This window comes from Bos taurus, chromosome 4 (assembly GCF_002263795.3).
Source record: "Bos taurus isolate L1 Dominette 01449 registration number 42190680 breed Hereford chromosome 4, ARS-UCD2.0, whole genome shotgun sequence".
Taxonomy (NCBI): Eukaryota; Metazoa; Chordata; class Mammalia; order Artiodactyla; family Bovidae; genus Bos; species Bos taurus.
Window position 1 is genome coordinate 76,758,302 of NC_037331.1, and position 14,805 is coordinate 76,773,106.

At 50.5% G+C, this 14,805-nt stretch overlaps 1 protein-coding gene across 1 annotated transcript; it reads right to left on the reverse strand.

The window, feature by feature from the left end:
• Positions 1–298: 298 nt before the first annotated feature.
• OGDH (oxoglutarate dehydrogenase) lies at positions 299–10,156 on the reverse strand (the record flags this gene model as incomplete). The annotated part of the gene is given in 13 exon segments (NM_001076030.1): positions 299–1,379; positions 1,470–1,624; positions 1,810–1,973; positions 5,096–5,168; positions 5,792–5,920; positions 6,591–6,662; positions 7,122–7,300; positions 7,467–7,594; positions 7,864–8,014; positions 8,348–8,476; positions 8,638–8,740; positions 9,489–9,641; positions 9,974–10,156. Coding segments are annotated over 13 exon segments (1,740 nt in total), but the record flags the coding sequence as incomplete, so codon positions are not given.
• Between the last annotated feature and the right edge of the window lie 4,649 nt (positions 10,157–14,805).

Consider the following 14,805-nt stretch of genomic DNA (forward strand, 5'->3'; position numbering starts at 1 on the left):
AGATGGCTGAGTACTTTTTTTAGGTGGAGTGTGCTGGGGGACTAGGAGCAGGGCACACTCAGAAATAAGGGTGCATCAGACACTATCTGCAACAATAAGGATGGAGAGGCCAGGTGAGGAGGAGGATGGTGGCCAATCACCTGGTGCTGCTGGCAACCAGAGGGAGGTGGTCAGGAGGGGGGAGGTCCACCTGAGCCCGGCAGGGAGGAGAGCTGCTTCCCAGGCAGGGCAGAGATGCTGTGGTAGCCTTTTCTTTGGAGGAGACGGCGAAGCAGAAAGAATGACACCATACACAGGCTCAGGGAGAACTCAGATTTTATGGGTCAAGCCAAATGCAATGCAAAATTGTTCGGTTACTTTTTTTAACCAAAATAAATAAATCAGATTTGTCCCTGTGACGGGTCAGGGGAGCTGGCCCCTTGGCCTTGTGCTGCCCCTCACTCCTGCCCCTCCTCTCCCCCTCTGACCAGCTTTGGCACAGCAGAGAGAAGAATGCTTCGGAGTCTCCATCGCGTTGAAGGGAAGAGGAAAGGAGGTGGCTTGGAAGTGAAGGGAAGGACCAGAGGAGCAGCCGGCGCCCCGGCCCTGAGCGGCACTTCCTGGCCACACCCAGCCCCAGGTGGTGGAGTGTGCACGGCCCGCACAGGGCCGGGACCCTCTGGAGCGGTGGAAGTGGTTGCTGCAGAGTGGACCCTCCCGCTCTGTGCCAGGTCAGTCTCGGGCCATCTCCCAGCAGCCGTCCTGCAGCAGTGCCCTTGGTCCACCGCATGGTGAGGGTCCTGCCGGAGCCCACCCACCCCACAAACCCTCAGACACTGACGACTCCTGCGAGGCGTTGGGGGCTCAGCTTGGGGAGAGGAGGCCACCCTTGTCCAGGTGCGGGAACCCCTTGCTGGGTGACCAGGACTGCTGGCACAGGGGGATGCCGCATGAGGCCGGTCCTGTGGGGTGAGCTGGGGGGACGGGGTGGGGGCAGATCTTCCCTCCCAGGACACCTGCAGGGGCTCCCTCTCCTCCTCCCGCTCCCCACTGTCTCCATGAAGGCTGTTCAGCTGGACAGCAGCTGTAGCGCCCGGGGGGGCATCTGGCTTGGGGGGCAGCCAAGCACAGGAGGGGCAAACAGCCTAGTTCCTAAGTGAGCACGGGGTGCGTGCGGTATGGACGGGCAGAGGTGCGGGCAGTGCGGAGGCACGATGCTTTAGTTGGAAGCGAGGGGCAGTCGTGAGGTGCAGGGCGGCCCAAGCAGCCCAGGCGGCATCTACGAGAAGTTCTTGAAGGCGTCCAGGTCGAAGGCTGTGTCCAGGAGGCGCTGCAGCTCCGTGAGGTGGGTCTTCTTGTTGCCGGTGGCTGGAGCTGCTGCTGGGTCCCGGCCAGCATACCTGAGGGCGGTGACAGTGAGCGTTGAGGGCCACTGAGGGGACCGGGGCTCGTTACCCTCCCCGGCCCCAGCTGACTGCCCGCGCCCTTACCACACAGGCTTGGCGCGGCTGATGGTGGTTCGCAGCCTGGGCTTCACGTAGTCGTAGTAGCCTTGGTTCTTGTGCTCCTCCTGGCACCAGGCCAGCTCAGCGCTGGGGTACTTCTGGACCTCCTGCAGCAGGAGGTCGAAGGGGAAAGGCGACAGCTGGGGGGAGAGAGAGAAGCTACTGTCAGGAGAAGATGCTCAGAGTAATGGGCAAGGCTGGTGTCCCCAGCAGGGAGCTCAGTGACCCCTAAAAGACGTCCGTGCCAGAAACTCTGGGAAAGCTCGAGGGCCCAATCACCGGGAGGAGGATCGCCAGCACTGGTCTGGGAACCACACGCCCTCACCTGCTCGATCCTGGTGATGGCCACCTGCTCCACCATGTCCCGCGCTTTGCGCTCTCGGGTGAGGTCATAGTACACCTTGCCAGTACAGAAGAGAAGTCTCTTGACGTTTCCTGGGTTCTGTGCTGCAGGGCCATCTTCTGGGATCACCCGCTGGAAGTGGGTTCCTACGAGAGAATCCCCATGGCCAGGGGGTTTGCTCAGGACTTGGCGGAGGGTGTCTAGGGCCTTCCCTCTGTGAGGTGGGGCTGTACCATGGCTGACACCAGAACATACGGTTTCTGAGGGTTAGGACACTGCTCCTCCCACCAGCCTGTGATGTCCTTGAATTAATCCACACTGAGAGAGCCTAACAGGCACGGTAGCCTAACAGCCTTGGAGAGCAAGTGACATCGGTTCATTCTTCAGAACGATCTGCCTCAGACATGGGGGACAGCTAGGACTGGTAGAGCACCCCACGACCGCTCTGCTCAGACTCCTCCTGAGTTTACAAATACCAAAACTTTCCGAACAAATATTCAGATACTCATGGCCTGAACCATCCCTCTGGGAACAAGGCTGACTTCAGAAAGCTGCATTCAAAATGAGGGGTTCACTGAGTGACACATACGCAGCACACGACATGCTCACATTCACGCCACACACGCAAACGCTAGGATTAGAAGGAAACTACCTTCACACACAAAAAGGCCAGACATGAGACACCCACTGTGAACATCATACTCATCTGCAAAAGATTGAAAGCATTTGCTCTAAGATCAAAACAAGCCAAGAATGTCCGTTCTCACCACTTCTATTCAACATAACACTGGAATTCTAGCCAGGGCAATTAGGCAAGGAAAAGAAATAAAAGGTATCTAAATTGTAAAGGAATAAGTAAAATCATCTGTTTGTTTTATATGTAGAAACCCCTAAAGATTCCACACACATACACACACACACACACAAACTTGTTAAAACTAGTAAATGAATTCAGCAAAATTACAGGATAGAAAATTAACACTCAGAATTTAGTTTTATTTCTATGAACAATCTGAAAGTAAAAAAAAAATCCTATTTGAAACAGCATCAAATAAGTAAAATCACTTAGAAATAAACTTAACCAAGAAAATGAAAAACTTGTACACTGAAAACTACAGAACATTACTGAAAGAAATTAAAGATACCAATAAATGGAAAGTCATTTGTGTTCATGGACTGGGAGACTTAACACTGTCACGATGTTAATTCGACCAAAGCAATCTACAGATTCACAATCCTTATCAAAATCCCAAGGACATGGACATTTTTTTTGCAGAAATAAAATCCATCCTAAGATTCATGGTATCCCAAAGGATTCTAAATAGTCAAAACTATCTTGAAAAAGAAAAACAAAGTTGGAGGACTCATGTTTCCTGATTTCAAAACTTATTACAAAGCTACAATATCAGAGCATGGTATTGGCACAAAGACAGATATACAGACCAGTGGAAGAGAACAGAGATCAGAAATAAAGCTTCATGTTCTATGGTCAGATGATTTTGCCAAGAGAAGCAGTAACATCCAATGGGGAAAGGACAGTCTCTTCAACAAATGGTGCTGGGAAAACTGGATACCCATATGCAAATGAAGGTAGGCCCTTACACCACACAGAACACTGACTCAAAATGGATTAAATGCAGACCAAGAGCTGAAATTACAAAACATAAACACTGAATTTGACAAGGATTTCTTAGATGTGACTTCAAAGGCACAGGCAGCATAAGAAAAAAATAGAAAAAGTGGACTTTATGAAAATTAAAAAAATTTGTACATCAGAAGACAACAAGATGGAAGAAAATAGTTGCAAGTCATATATTTGATAAGGCATCTATATCCAGTAAATGGAGAGAAATCACACAACTCAACAACAAAATAAGCAACCCAATTAAAAAATGGGCAAGGACGTATGACATTTCTCCAAAGACAACATACAGATGGCCAGCAAGCACATGAAAAGATGCTCAACATCACTAATCATTAGGGAAATGAAAATCAAAATTGCAGTGAGATATTACTTCACGGTCATGAGGATGGCTACTGCAAAACAAAGAAACAGAAAACAGTACTACTGCTGGCAAGCCATGTGGAGAAACTGGAACCTTGTGCGCTCTTGGGAACCACTATGGAAAACAGCACGTTACAGTAAAGAGTCACCATGTGACCCAGCAATTCTGCCTCTTGGTATACATCCAAGGTCTTGAAGAGAGACTGGTACACCCATGTTCATAGCAGCATCATTCCCAATGGCTAAAATGTGGAGGCAACCCAGGTGTCCACTGACAGATGAACAAACAAAAAGTGTATATACCATATGCATACAGCAGAATACTAGTCAGCTTTAAAAAAGAAGGAAATTCTGACACATGTTACAACATGGATGAACCCTGAGGATATCATAAGCTAGTCACATAAAGACAAATATTATACAATTCCACTTATATGCAGTTCCTAGAGGAGTCAAACCTATAGAGAGAGAAGGCAGAATGGTGGGCGCCAGCGGCTGGGGGAGAAGGGGTGATGGGGGAGTTGCCTTTCTTCAACCAGGGATCAAACCCGTGCCTCGTGCAGTGGAAGTGCTGCATCTTAACCACTGGACTACCAAGGAAGTCCGGTGAATGTGTTTATTAATGCCACTGAACTGTACACTTAAAAGTGGCTAAGATGGTAAATTTTATATAATGCATATTTCACCATAATAATAATAAAAGGGAAAAAAACCAAAGACAGGATTTACCGTGATAGAAAACTAAAGGGGGCTCCACGGCTGGCAGCAAGTGGGGATGTGCAGGGTTGCTGCGTGCTGCCAGCCGCCTCTGTCTGCTGTCCAGGTGAAAGAAATTGCAATGCTGTGGGCCTCACCTCACACCACTGAGCTGGGTGTTATGCGGCAGGCCCTACCCACCTAGTGCCTTTCCTCTGTCCCTGGCTGCTGTCAGCCCCCAGGAGCAGTGCTCGGGCAGCAGGGTGCACTCTAACCTCGGACTCATTTCACTGCCTCTAAGAGAGTCCTAGGGATGCACCCAGCAAAGGCTGTGGACCCTGGTGGGACAAGAGAAGACACGCTGTTGGACCAATCTGCACACAAGCTCTGACACCCTGGCTGTCGTGTTCTGTCCTGGCTGTCGTATTGGTCGTCTGACCAATAACACCCTGTTATTGGTCTTTACCCAATAACCAAAAATGTGGCAAGGACCACAGTGAGACTGACAAGCCCCCTACACAGCAGCAGTTAAGACCCCCTCCAAATGCCCAGCCCCCTGACGCCTACCTGGAAGCATCTCGTCAAAGTTGGACCTGGCTTCGGGATGCCGCAGCAGGGACTTTGGGGTGAAGATGATTAACTGAAAGACAGAAGCACAGGCTCATGACAGACCAGGTTCTAAGTATTCCAGAAGGAGGGCAGTAAGGGGCTGCCCAGGCCTGTCTTCAGAACAGGCCCTCCTGCTGCCCTCCTGGCTCTATAATCAGGAGGAGCACAGGTCTGAGGTGAAAAGAGCAAACAGGATAATGCTGTTTGCCCCCGGGCTCTCTTCCTCTGCCCTGAGATGCTGGGCTCTGCTCAGCTAGGCACCCTCTCCTCCAGGGCCCGCCCTAGTCTGCTCAGAACCCTTGGCACCACTACCCTCTACCTGGGAAGGACACCTGAGCCTTTCCTGGGCATCCCTGCCTGTGGCCAGGGCTGCCCTGCTCCATGGGCCTGCCTGGCCCTGCACGGTGACTGGCAGCAGCAGGAGGCATTCTCCCCTTGGACCCTTCACACACACTCCCACTCACCCTTCAACACCCTGCCAAGGAGCTTGCTTCCTGAGGACCCTCTGTTCCTTCGGCCCCCGAGGGGGTTCACCTCTCCTCCAAGCTCAACACACCACCTACAACCCCCCGCTCACATGTCCATCCTCCCATTGGGCTGGGACCCTGGAGTCCTCAGGCCAGGCCTCTCTGAGCAGGGATACCCTCAACTGACCGGCTTCCGGAAGGGCAGGAGAATCTGGCGACGTAGCACGTGGAAGAAGTTGCCAGGGGTGGAGCAGTTGACGACAACCCAGTTGCAATCATACAGCTGATTTATGTCAAAGTTGGCTTCCTTAAGGTCCTATAGCAAAGAGGGAAAAGGCCAGAGGCCCAGTGGCTCTAAGCACCCTGCTGTGGGAGGTACTGAGGCAGACAGCTTCAGAAGGCCCCGGGTCCCAGCCTCAGGCACCTCAGCTCCCTATGAGAAGCACACAAAGGGGACACTGACGGAGCTCAGCCAGCCAGCTCTAAGCTCTGAATGGAATTCTCAGTCCCACATTTATCCCTATGTCTCTGAAAACTACTGCCTGGCCTAGGACAGACACAGGGTCTAGCTAAAACCAATTCAGACTTTCCTTAGAAACTGACTCCCAGTAATTTCCTCTCAGCTCTTGGAGTTTCACTAAAATCACCCCAGAGTTCTTTCCTCTAAAATGTTTGCCTAGGGAACTCCCTGGCGGTCTAGTGGTTAGGACTCTGAGCTGTCACTCCTGAGCGCACAGGTTCAATCCCAGGCCAGGGAACTAAGATCCTGAAAGCTGCAATAAATAACTTGCCTGAATCAAAACACAGACAGTACTACTCCTAAAAGCTTCTGCTGCAGGAAGCAGTCTGGTAGTATCTTCTATGCTCTGAAGAGGCCTCTCATTTCCAGGACACAAGCAGGCTTGGGCCCACCTGTGACTCCTGAGAGGGACAGAGCACTGGTACCTTCAGAGGCGCCCACAGACGCCCAGGTGGTGGCTACTTACCGGTAGGACGTCTGGATCATCATTGCACATCTGCAGGAACCTCTCTGGCCTGGCGGAGGAATGTTCTGGGCCCTGGAACCAGACACACAAGTTACAGATGAGGAGCTTCCCCCATTCTGACAGCTGCATTCAGTACTTCTCTTCCTTAACCAACTTTCTCATTTCTGGTCTGAAAAACACCAAGTTATCTCTTTCCTGCCAATAGTTTAATTCCTTCTTCTGCCTATGGAGTGGAGGGGAAGTTTCCACATCAGGACAGGGCCCAGTACTCCTGGCTCCTCATGGCTTCCAAATCGGAGTGTTAAGAAAACCCCTCACAGGGCCTGGGGGAGGAGGGAGGGAGAGCACAGGGACTGCCTGAACCCAAGAGGCCCAGCCACACCCCCACTTCTTACCCAGAACAGAGCAGGGCCTGCCTCTTGCCTCCAAGGCAGGTGGGAAACACCAGCAGAGCCTGCACCTGCCAGTCTCGGGACCAGGGTCCCAGGCAGGCCCTTCCTAGGTCTGCCAGGGAAGGGGTAGGGGGCTCACCATGCCCTCCATGCCATGGGGCAGCAGCAGCACAATGCCGTTCTGCCGCACCCACTTGGCTTGTCCTGGGCAGATGAACTGGTCGATGATGCACTGGGCCGTGTTATGGAAGTCACCAAACTGGGCCTCCCAGAGGACCAGGGCGTTAGGACTGGCCATTGCAAAACCCAGCTCGAAGCCTGCAGAGTAGGAGGAAGGGAGGAGACCAGACAGCAGTCAGCTGGTGGGTGGGAAGGGGAGGTGGGGAGGAGGGGTGAAAAGGGAAGAAGGGGTGGTCGGGGAAGCAGTGGGGAGAGGGTGGCTGGGGAGGAAAGGGAGGTGGGCCTTGCAGGCCCCAGTGCTCACCCAGGACCCCGTACTCGGACAGTGAGCTGTTGCACACGGTGTAGGGGGCCTGGTTGGGCCAGAGGTGGTTCATGGGGATGCAGGTTCTCTTGTCCACGTTCTGGTCATGCAGGACGTGGTGGCGATGGCTGCGGCAGAACAGCATAGATTAGCAGGCAGGACCCAGCCCTGCACGCAGCTCAGACTAGACTCCATGCACAGCCGCTGCTGGGGGCACAGAGCCTGGTTCTTAACAGAAGCATCTGATCAGAGCAGGAATAGGGTGCTTCTGGGCCTGAGACAATGGGATCTAATGACTGCTTCCTGGCAGTGATTTTCTTCTGGAAGACAAACACCACAGCCCTTCTTTTGTGTCTCCTCCACTCTGAAGGGCCCACAAGAACACCAAGGCCATTACCTAAAAGTGCCCCGCTCCACATCCTGGCCGCTCAGCCGGATATGGATGCCCTCCTTCAGTAGGGAGCCAAAAGCCATGTACTCCGCCAGAGCCCAGTCCACAGTCCTGTTCTTCACCAGCTCCCCACGGGTCTTCAGGATCCGGCTCAGCCCTGCAGAGGCAGACAGTGTTCACCAGCCGCCCCGAACACTCTCTTAGGACAAGAGCTCCCTACAGCCCCAGCTTCTGGGGTCCAGAGTTGCCAGAGGAGTGGCGTCTGGACCAGGGAGGCTGTGACATCCTGTGCCTTCATCCACCGCTCTGCTGGCTGAGGACCACACCGGGGCAGGGGTGAGGTGACAGGGCGACCCTCATCCCACCACCTTGCTCGGCCTTGAACGAGGCAGGAACCTGAGCCAGGTGGGGACCAGTCTTAGGCCAGAGGGGAGTCAGCACTACTTCGGAAGGCCCGGGTGGTGGCAGAGGTGGGGCAGGGCACCCTCACCTCCGTGAATGGTGAAATCCTCCACAGGCACGGAGCTGGCCACGTTCCCAATGTGTGTGAGAATGTCCTCCGTCAGGCCCGTGGAGGGGCAGGTCATGCTCCTCGGCTGCCCGTCCAGGGTGAAGAAGCCTGGGACAGAAAGGGCAGGCTGACATAGGAACTGTGGACATGTGAAATGCTGCTGAGAGGTGGCCGAGATCTTCTTCCCTTGAGAATGGCAGTCGGGAGTCCAATTCTGGGACCCATGGGGTGTGGGCGGAAGAGGTTCACCGGTGGCATGCCTCACTCACCAGGCCAGGGGGAGTCCAGCCAGTGCTTGATGTGCAAGATCTTTTCGTCCTTGGACCTGGCGAAGGCCTCCTCACAGATCTTGTCATATTTGGAGATCTCCTCCTAGAGGATTGGGCACAACGCAGCCGTCAGGGCTGCTGTGCACAGGGCATGCCGGGCACCCAGCCAGCACACACCGAGCCAGCACACACTGGCACTTTCCCAGTGCGGAGTCCCTCAGACCCCACGGGCCCCCGGGTTCTCCTCCCAACACGCATCACCTCTGGGAGATCTGTGGGAAGCCTAGTACAGTGTTTCCGTCCCAACGGCTTCTTCTCCACTGCAGACTGTGGGTCCTACTTACCCTCCCTCCAGTCTTCCTGATGAATTGGTCCAGTTCTCGGGCTCCAAGCATAGCCTCAGGAGGACTGAACCTGAGTGCCATCTCGGCACCTGCCCTGATCCCAGCACCACCCTCATTCACAGGCCCCTGACTCTGCATGCTCATGACCCACACCGCTCGTCTCTCTCCATCACCCTGCATGGGCCTTCCCTCTCATGACCAGCCAGAGAGACCAGCTCACAAGTGGGTCCCTCACCACCCTCTCTCCCCCTCACCCCTCTGCACTGGGTTCCACGGGCCTCAGAGGCCACGGTGAAGTCCTCTCAGGTCCCACCTCCCTCATGTAACTAACCCCTCAGTAGCCTGGACCTTCCAGGTTATGTGCTGAAATGCTGTAGTTGTAAATATTTCACACGTTCTCACTAGGACCCTAAGTGCTCTGCAGAAGTGAGCACTGGCCCTGTGGCGGGTCTTCTCCATCCCTCCTTGGCTCCGGAAAGAGCCACCAGGACAGGGCCAGGGACGCACCTCATACTCAGGCTGGTTGACCACGCCCTGCGACACCAGCAACTCTGCGTACTTCTGCAGCACGGGCTTCTGTTTGCGGATCTGCTTGTACATCAGCGGCTGGGTGAACATGGGCTCATCCATCTCGTTGTGGCCATTGCGCCGATAACACACCTGGGCACACCGGGAGACCCCAGCATCAGGGCCCATGTCGGTCGGGACCCAGGACCTATGAGGAGCTATCCCATTTCTCCTGGGTGACACCTCAGTTGACCTCTAGAAATATGGTCCTATCTCCTGCTCCTTCACACATTAGAATTGCTTTGACTGTCCCCCAAGATGAAACAAGAGTGACCTGGGACTATCTTGGGACAGGACCCCAATTACCTTGTTGCCCAGGTTGGGTCACCCAAAGACACAGGAACTCTTGGGAGGGGAAGGGAGGTGTGCCCTGGCCCTAGGGAGCCCTAACCCCTCTCTCCAGGACACAAGCTAAGGTCACTCACCAGGTCCACCACCACATCCTTGTGGAAGGTGCTCCTCCACTCAGCTGCAACTTTGCACACATACATGACTGCCTCCGGGTCATCCGAGTTCACGTGGAAGATAGGGGCATTCACCACTCGGGCCACATCAGTGGGGTAGGGTGAGGAGCGGGCCATTCGCGGGTCTGTGGTGAAGCCGATCTGCAAGGGACAGGCAGCTTGGCCAGGGGGATTGGGCACGCTGCTAAGCATTAGCAGGACAGAAGGAGGGTGGGCCAGGGCAAGCCTACCCCCAGGCCAATGGCATGGTGGGGACAGGGCTGGGGTGAGAGTGGATATGTCTGAGGGTGAGGGTGGGGCTAATGGCAGGCAGGGCAGAGCCAAAGGCCACCTGCTGGAGGTCACCTGGCTGCGTGTGGCCTACGCTTGAGACAGTCCCTAAAGGGCTATTTAAAAAAAAAATTTTTTTTCCTATTCTGGTAACAAAATTCATACATGTTGAACAGTTTGGAAGAGAGTATGAAAAATTAAAATCATCTATATTCTACCGGTTTCAGTGTAAATATCTTGATGCTTTCCTTTCTAGACGATTTTTTTGCATGAATACACATGCCAATATAAATATAAAATTTCAGATCCTACTATTTCTATAATTTTGCACTCTGTTCACTAACATGAGTATTTTTTCTTTGAAAAGAAAATTTAAAGGTCTCATCACTTAGATACATTAAAACTTTATCATATATTTGTAATTTTATACTTTGCATTTAAAATTTATTTTTATGAACTACTTCAAACATCCAAAAAGTATGATACTACATGGCCCTGAAAGTAGACGACACGGTTTCCACACGTTGCTATATGTATCCCATATGTCCATAAACAGTACATCGATAGCTGTCATGTCCAACTCTTTGCAACCCCAGGACAGTAGCCCACTAGGCTCCTCTGTCCATGGAATTCTCCAGGCAAGAATAACAGAAGTGGATTGCCATTTCCTTCTCCAGGGGATCTTCCTGACCCAGAACTGTAACTCAAGTCTCCTGCATTGCAGGTGGATTCTTTACCACTGAGTCACCAGGGAAGCCCCTTCTTAGGTTTAGTGAAGTCGCTCAGTCATGTCTGACTCTACAATCCCATGGACTGCAGGCTACCAGGCTCCTCTGTCCACGGGATTTTCCAGGCAACAATACTGGAGTGGGTTGCCATTTCCTTCTCCAGGGGATCTTCCCCACCCAGGGATTGAAACTGGGTCTCCTGCATTGTAGGCAGATGCTTTACTGTCGGAGCCACCAGGGAAGTCCTGATTATTAAAATTAAAAAGGCTTACTGGTATCATTTCAGGCTCACGAAAAGTTGGAGCTACAGAGAACTCCCAGATTCTTTATTCAGATTCAACAACGGTTCCTATTTTGCCCCTTTTATTATAACAGGCTCTTTCCGTTACACCACACACACTCACACACACACATTTTTTCTGAACCATTTTCAGGTAAGTTGTAGACCAAAAGACTGTCCCTAGTCCTTAAAACATGGACAAAGCCTTACCAGCCATAGTGCAGTTCTCAGTTCACTCAGTTTAACATTACAGAATACTGTTATAAGACTCCTCAGTATACACATTTCAATAGTCCTAATGATATCCAGCCTTTCCTGCCTCAGCCCGGTACTCAATCCAGCACTTCACTGTGCATTAGTTACCACCTCTCTGTGGTCGCCCTTAATCTGGAAGGCTCCTTACTCTTTTTGGTTTTCATAACACTAACATTTTGGAAGAGTATTTCCATGTCTTTTAAACTACAGAGATATACTTTTATGTACCTACATATGATAGCATACTCTATATGCTGTACAGATTCTTTTCAACTTGCTTTCTGTTCAAATCATCCAGGATGAAACATGGACCTCTACTTTCCTAGCAGTAGTGGTGAAATCTAAGTACTAAATGGTACCACAGTTCATTTATCCATTCTCCTGTCTGTGGATGTTGTTTCCAACTTATGATTAATACACTGTTACTGTACACAGTCCCCTACACCGGTTTTCTCCAGCAAACACTTGAGTTATGTGCAAACACTTGAGTCCTCCTAGGAAGGGAAAACTAAGCCACAGGGTCTGAGCTCTACACTCGAATACCCGCAAGCGCTCCTCCAAAGTGGCTGGGCCACGCACCCTTCCCCAGCAGCAAGGGTGCCCTGCATTTTCACTCACCATACTGTGACTGTTTCACCAGGATATTAAATATTTTAATGATTATATAATACTGTCTCCTACAGTTTTGCCAAAATTTATACAAAGACTTGTTTGGTTTTGATAAACATTCTTATACAAAAATAGTTTGCATCTGATGGTTTCCTTAGGAGAAAAATGTAGAAGGGGAAATCCTAGGTGTGTTCTTAGAAATGAGAGCCTCAGCCAAGCAGGCCTCTTCTTCCTGCTACAGATCTTCTTAACTGACCCCCACATCACGATAGATGGTTACCAAAACCAGCAGAAAGACTGAAAAAACATTAGAAAAACTGTAGGTCTTTACAGAAGTCGAGAGTTCTTCTTATTTATGATGATTTGCTTTTACATTAAACTCCTTTATAACATTGGACTAAAGGAAAAGATTAGAAACTAGTCAGACACTGATGAGAACATTTAAAAAAATGATGTACCAGCGAGATTCTAATAGAACAACTACCAGAGACCCATGGCACAATCCATGGCCTATCTGGGGGACTTCCCCAACAGGGAGATGTGGGTAGGCACCAGGTTAAGATAGGAATCATAACATGCACGTTACAGCTAGAATCTCACAGAAACTGAACTGCTTTGAAGTTTTGAGGTCTCAGTCCCCCAGACGCCCTCCCCAATATCTGCCACTGTTACTGACTTCTGTATCTTTAAGCGTATATGGTGGGTATATGTGCACCCACTGAACACACACACTCACAGATAGAGAGCTGTACTCCACAGTATATATAGATCCATTCTTTCACATGGCTTTATTACACTGTGGTTGCTGTTAACTTAACATTAGTGCTTATTTACGCGTGTGTGCTAAGTCACTTCAGTCATGTCTGACTCTTTGCGACCCCACAGACTGTGGCCCACCAAGCTCCTCTATCTATGGGATTGTCCAGGCAAGAATACTGGAGTGGGTTGCCATGCCCTCCTCCAGGGATCTTCCCGACCAAGGATGGAACCTGTGGTCTCTTATGTCTCCTGCATCGGCAGCAGGTTCATTACCACTAGCGTCACCAGGCTCTATTCTAAACACTCTGCTGCTGCTGCTGCTAAGTCACTTCAGTCGTGTCCGACTCTGTGCGACCTCATAGACAGCAGCCCACCAGGCTCTGCCGTCCCTGGGATTCAGGCAAGAACACTGGAGTAGAGTTGCCATTTCCTTCTCCAATGCATGAAAGTGAAAAGTGAAAGTGAAGTTGCTCAGTTGTGTCCGACTCCTAGCGACCCCATGGACTGCAGCCCACCAGGCTCCTCCGTCCAAGGGAGTTTCCAGGCAAGAGTACTGGAGTGGGGTGCCAGGGCTGTATATGTATATGATTTATATGTATTAGTTCATTAAGCTTGGTAACACATGTATAGATCTATCATAAATTACTTACCAGCTCCCTACTGATGCAGTGGTACAAGTTTTGGTTTCCAGTCTTGCTGCAGCACTGTGGGACATCCCCACAATGCCCCCCCACATGATTATATATTTCAGCTTTATATACTTACATCTTTCTTCCAGTTTCATTAAGATATTAATTGTGCAGCAGTGTACACACACACACACACACACATATATACTGTGACTGAACTGTATGGCTTACGGGATCTTAGTTCCCCAACCTGGGATGCTAACTCGTGCCCCCCTGGGGTGGAAGCATGGGGTCTCAACCACTGGATTTGCCAGGGAATCCTAAACAAAATTTTAAAAGACTTTGGCACCTCTCCTGTGTGCCAGGATCCATAAGAGATTACAAAATAGATTCTGCCATCAGAATATATTTTCAAAAAAAAAAAAAAAAAAATCTCCCTGGGATTGAATTCATCTGACTCTGGAGACTACGTATAGAAAAACTTTTCTCTTTAAAAAAAAAAAAAACAAAAACCTCCCCGTGTCTTGGGCTTCCAATCCCTTTGAATGATCTTTGCTGTACTGTTTCAGACTGAAGACCATGCTGCTGGCAACTCAGCTCCTACCCAACAAGCACTAAAGACTATCTGTGCTTGGTCATCTGTATAACAAACAGTTCCAGTGATGCACTGCTTTTTAGACCTTTTTCTTTCTTTGGTGTTTTTCTAATACTGTTTTTCTAAAAGAGCAATTCAAATATCAACTCTCAAGCAAGCTATTCAACTCTCTGCTCAATTTTCTCCTGTGTAAAATGGAAATGATCACACCTACCACATGGGTAGACAGGGATCACGTTTAAGTTTAGAGGATGTGAAGTCACTAATTTAGTCTGGCACACAGGAGGCACTTCCATAAGCGTAAGCTGTTATATACTGTGTGTTACACTTCATTCTAATGCTCCTTCGTTGTGTTTGATACTGTACATTTTAAGTTCTGGGGCCTTCTCTATGTACTGACTACATTTACTTTCATGTTTTAAATTTTCCCTTCTTCCTCTCTATTTTCTTGCTGGGACAGTTGCAACGTTGTGTCTTCCTCTAACTCATTCAATGTATCAACAACCATCTTCATAAAATCAAACTGTCTCGTCACTTCCTGGTTTCAGGTTCCTCCGAGGGTCTCTCAAAACATCTGGAGTAAGAGACCCTGTTTTTTGGGGGCCATGCAGAAGCAGCTGATGAGCTGCTTTCTCTCAAAAAAACCCCTCAAACTTTAGATGTGACAG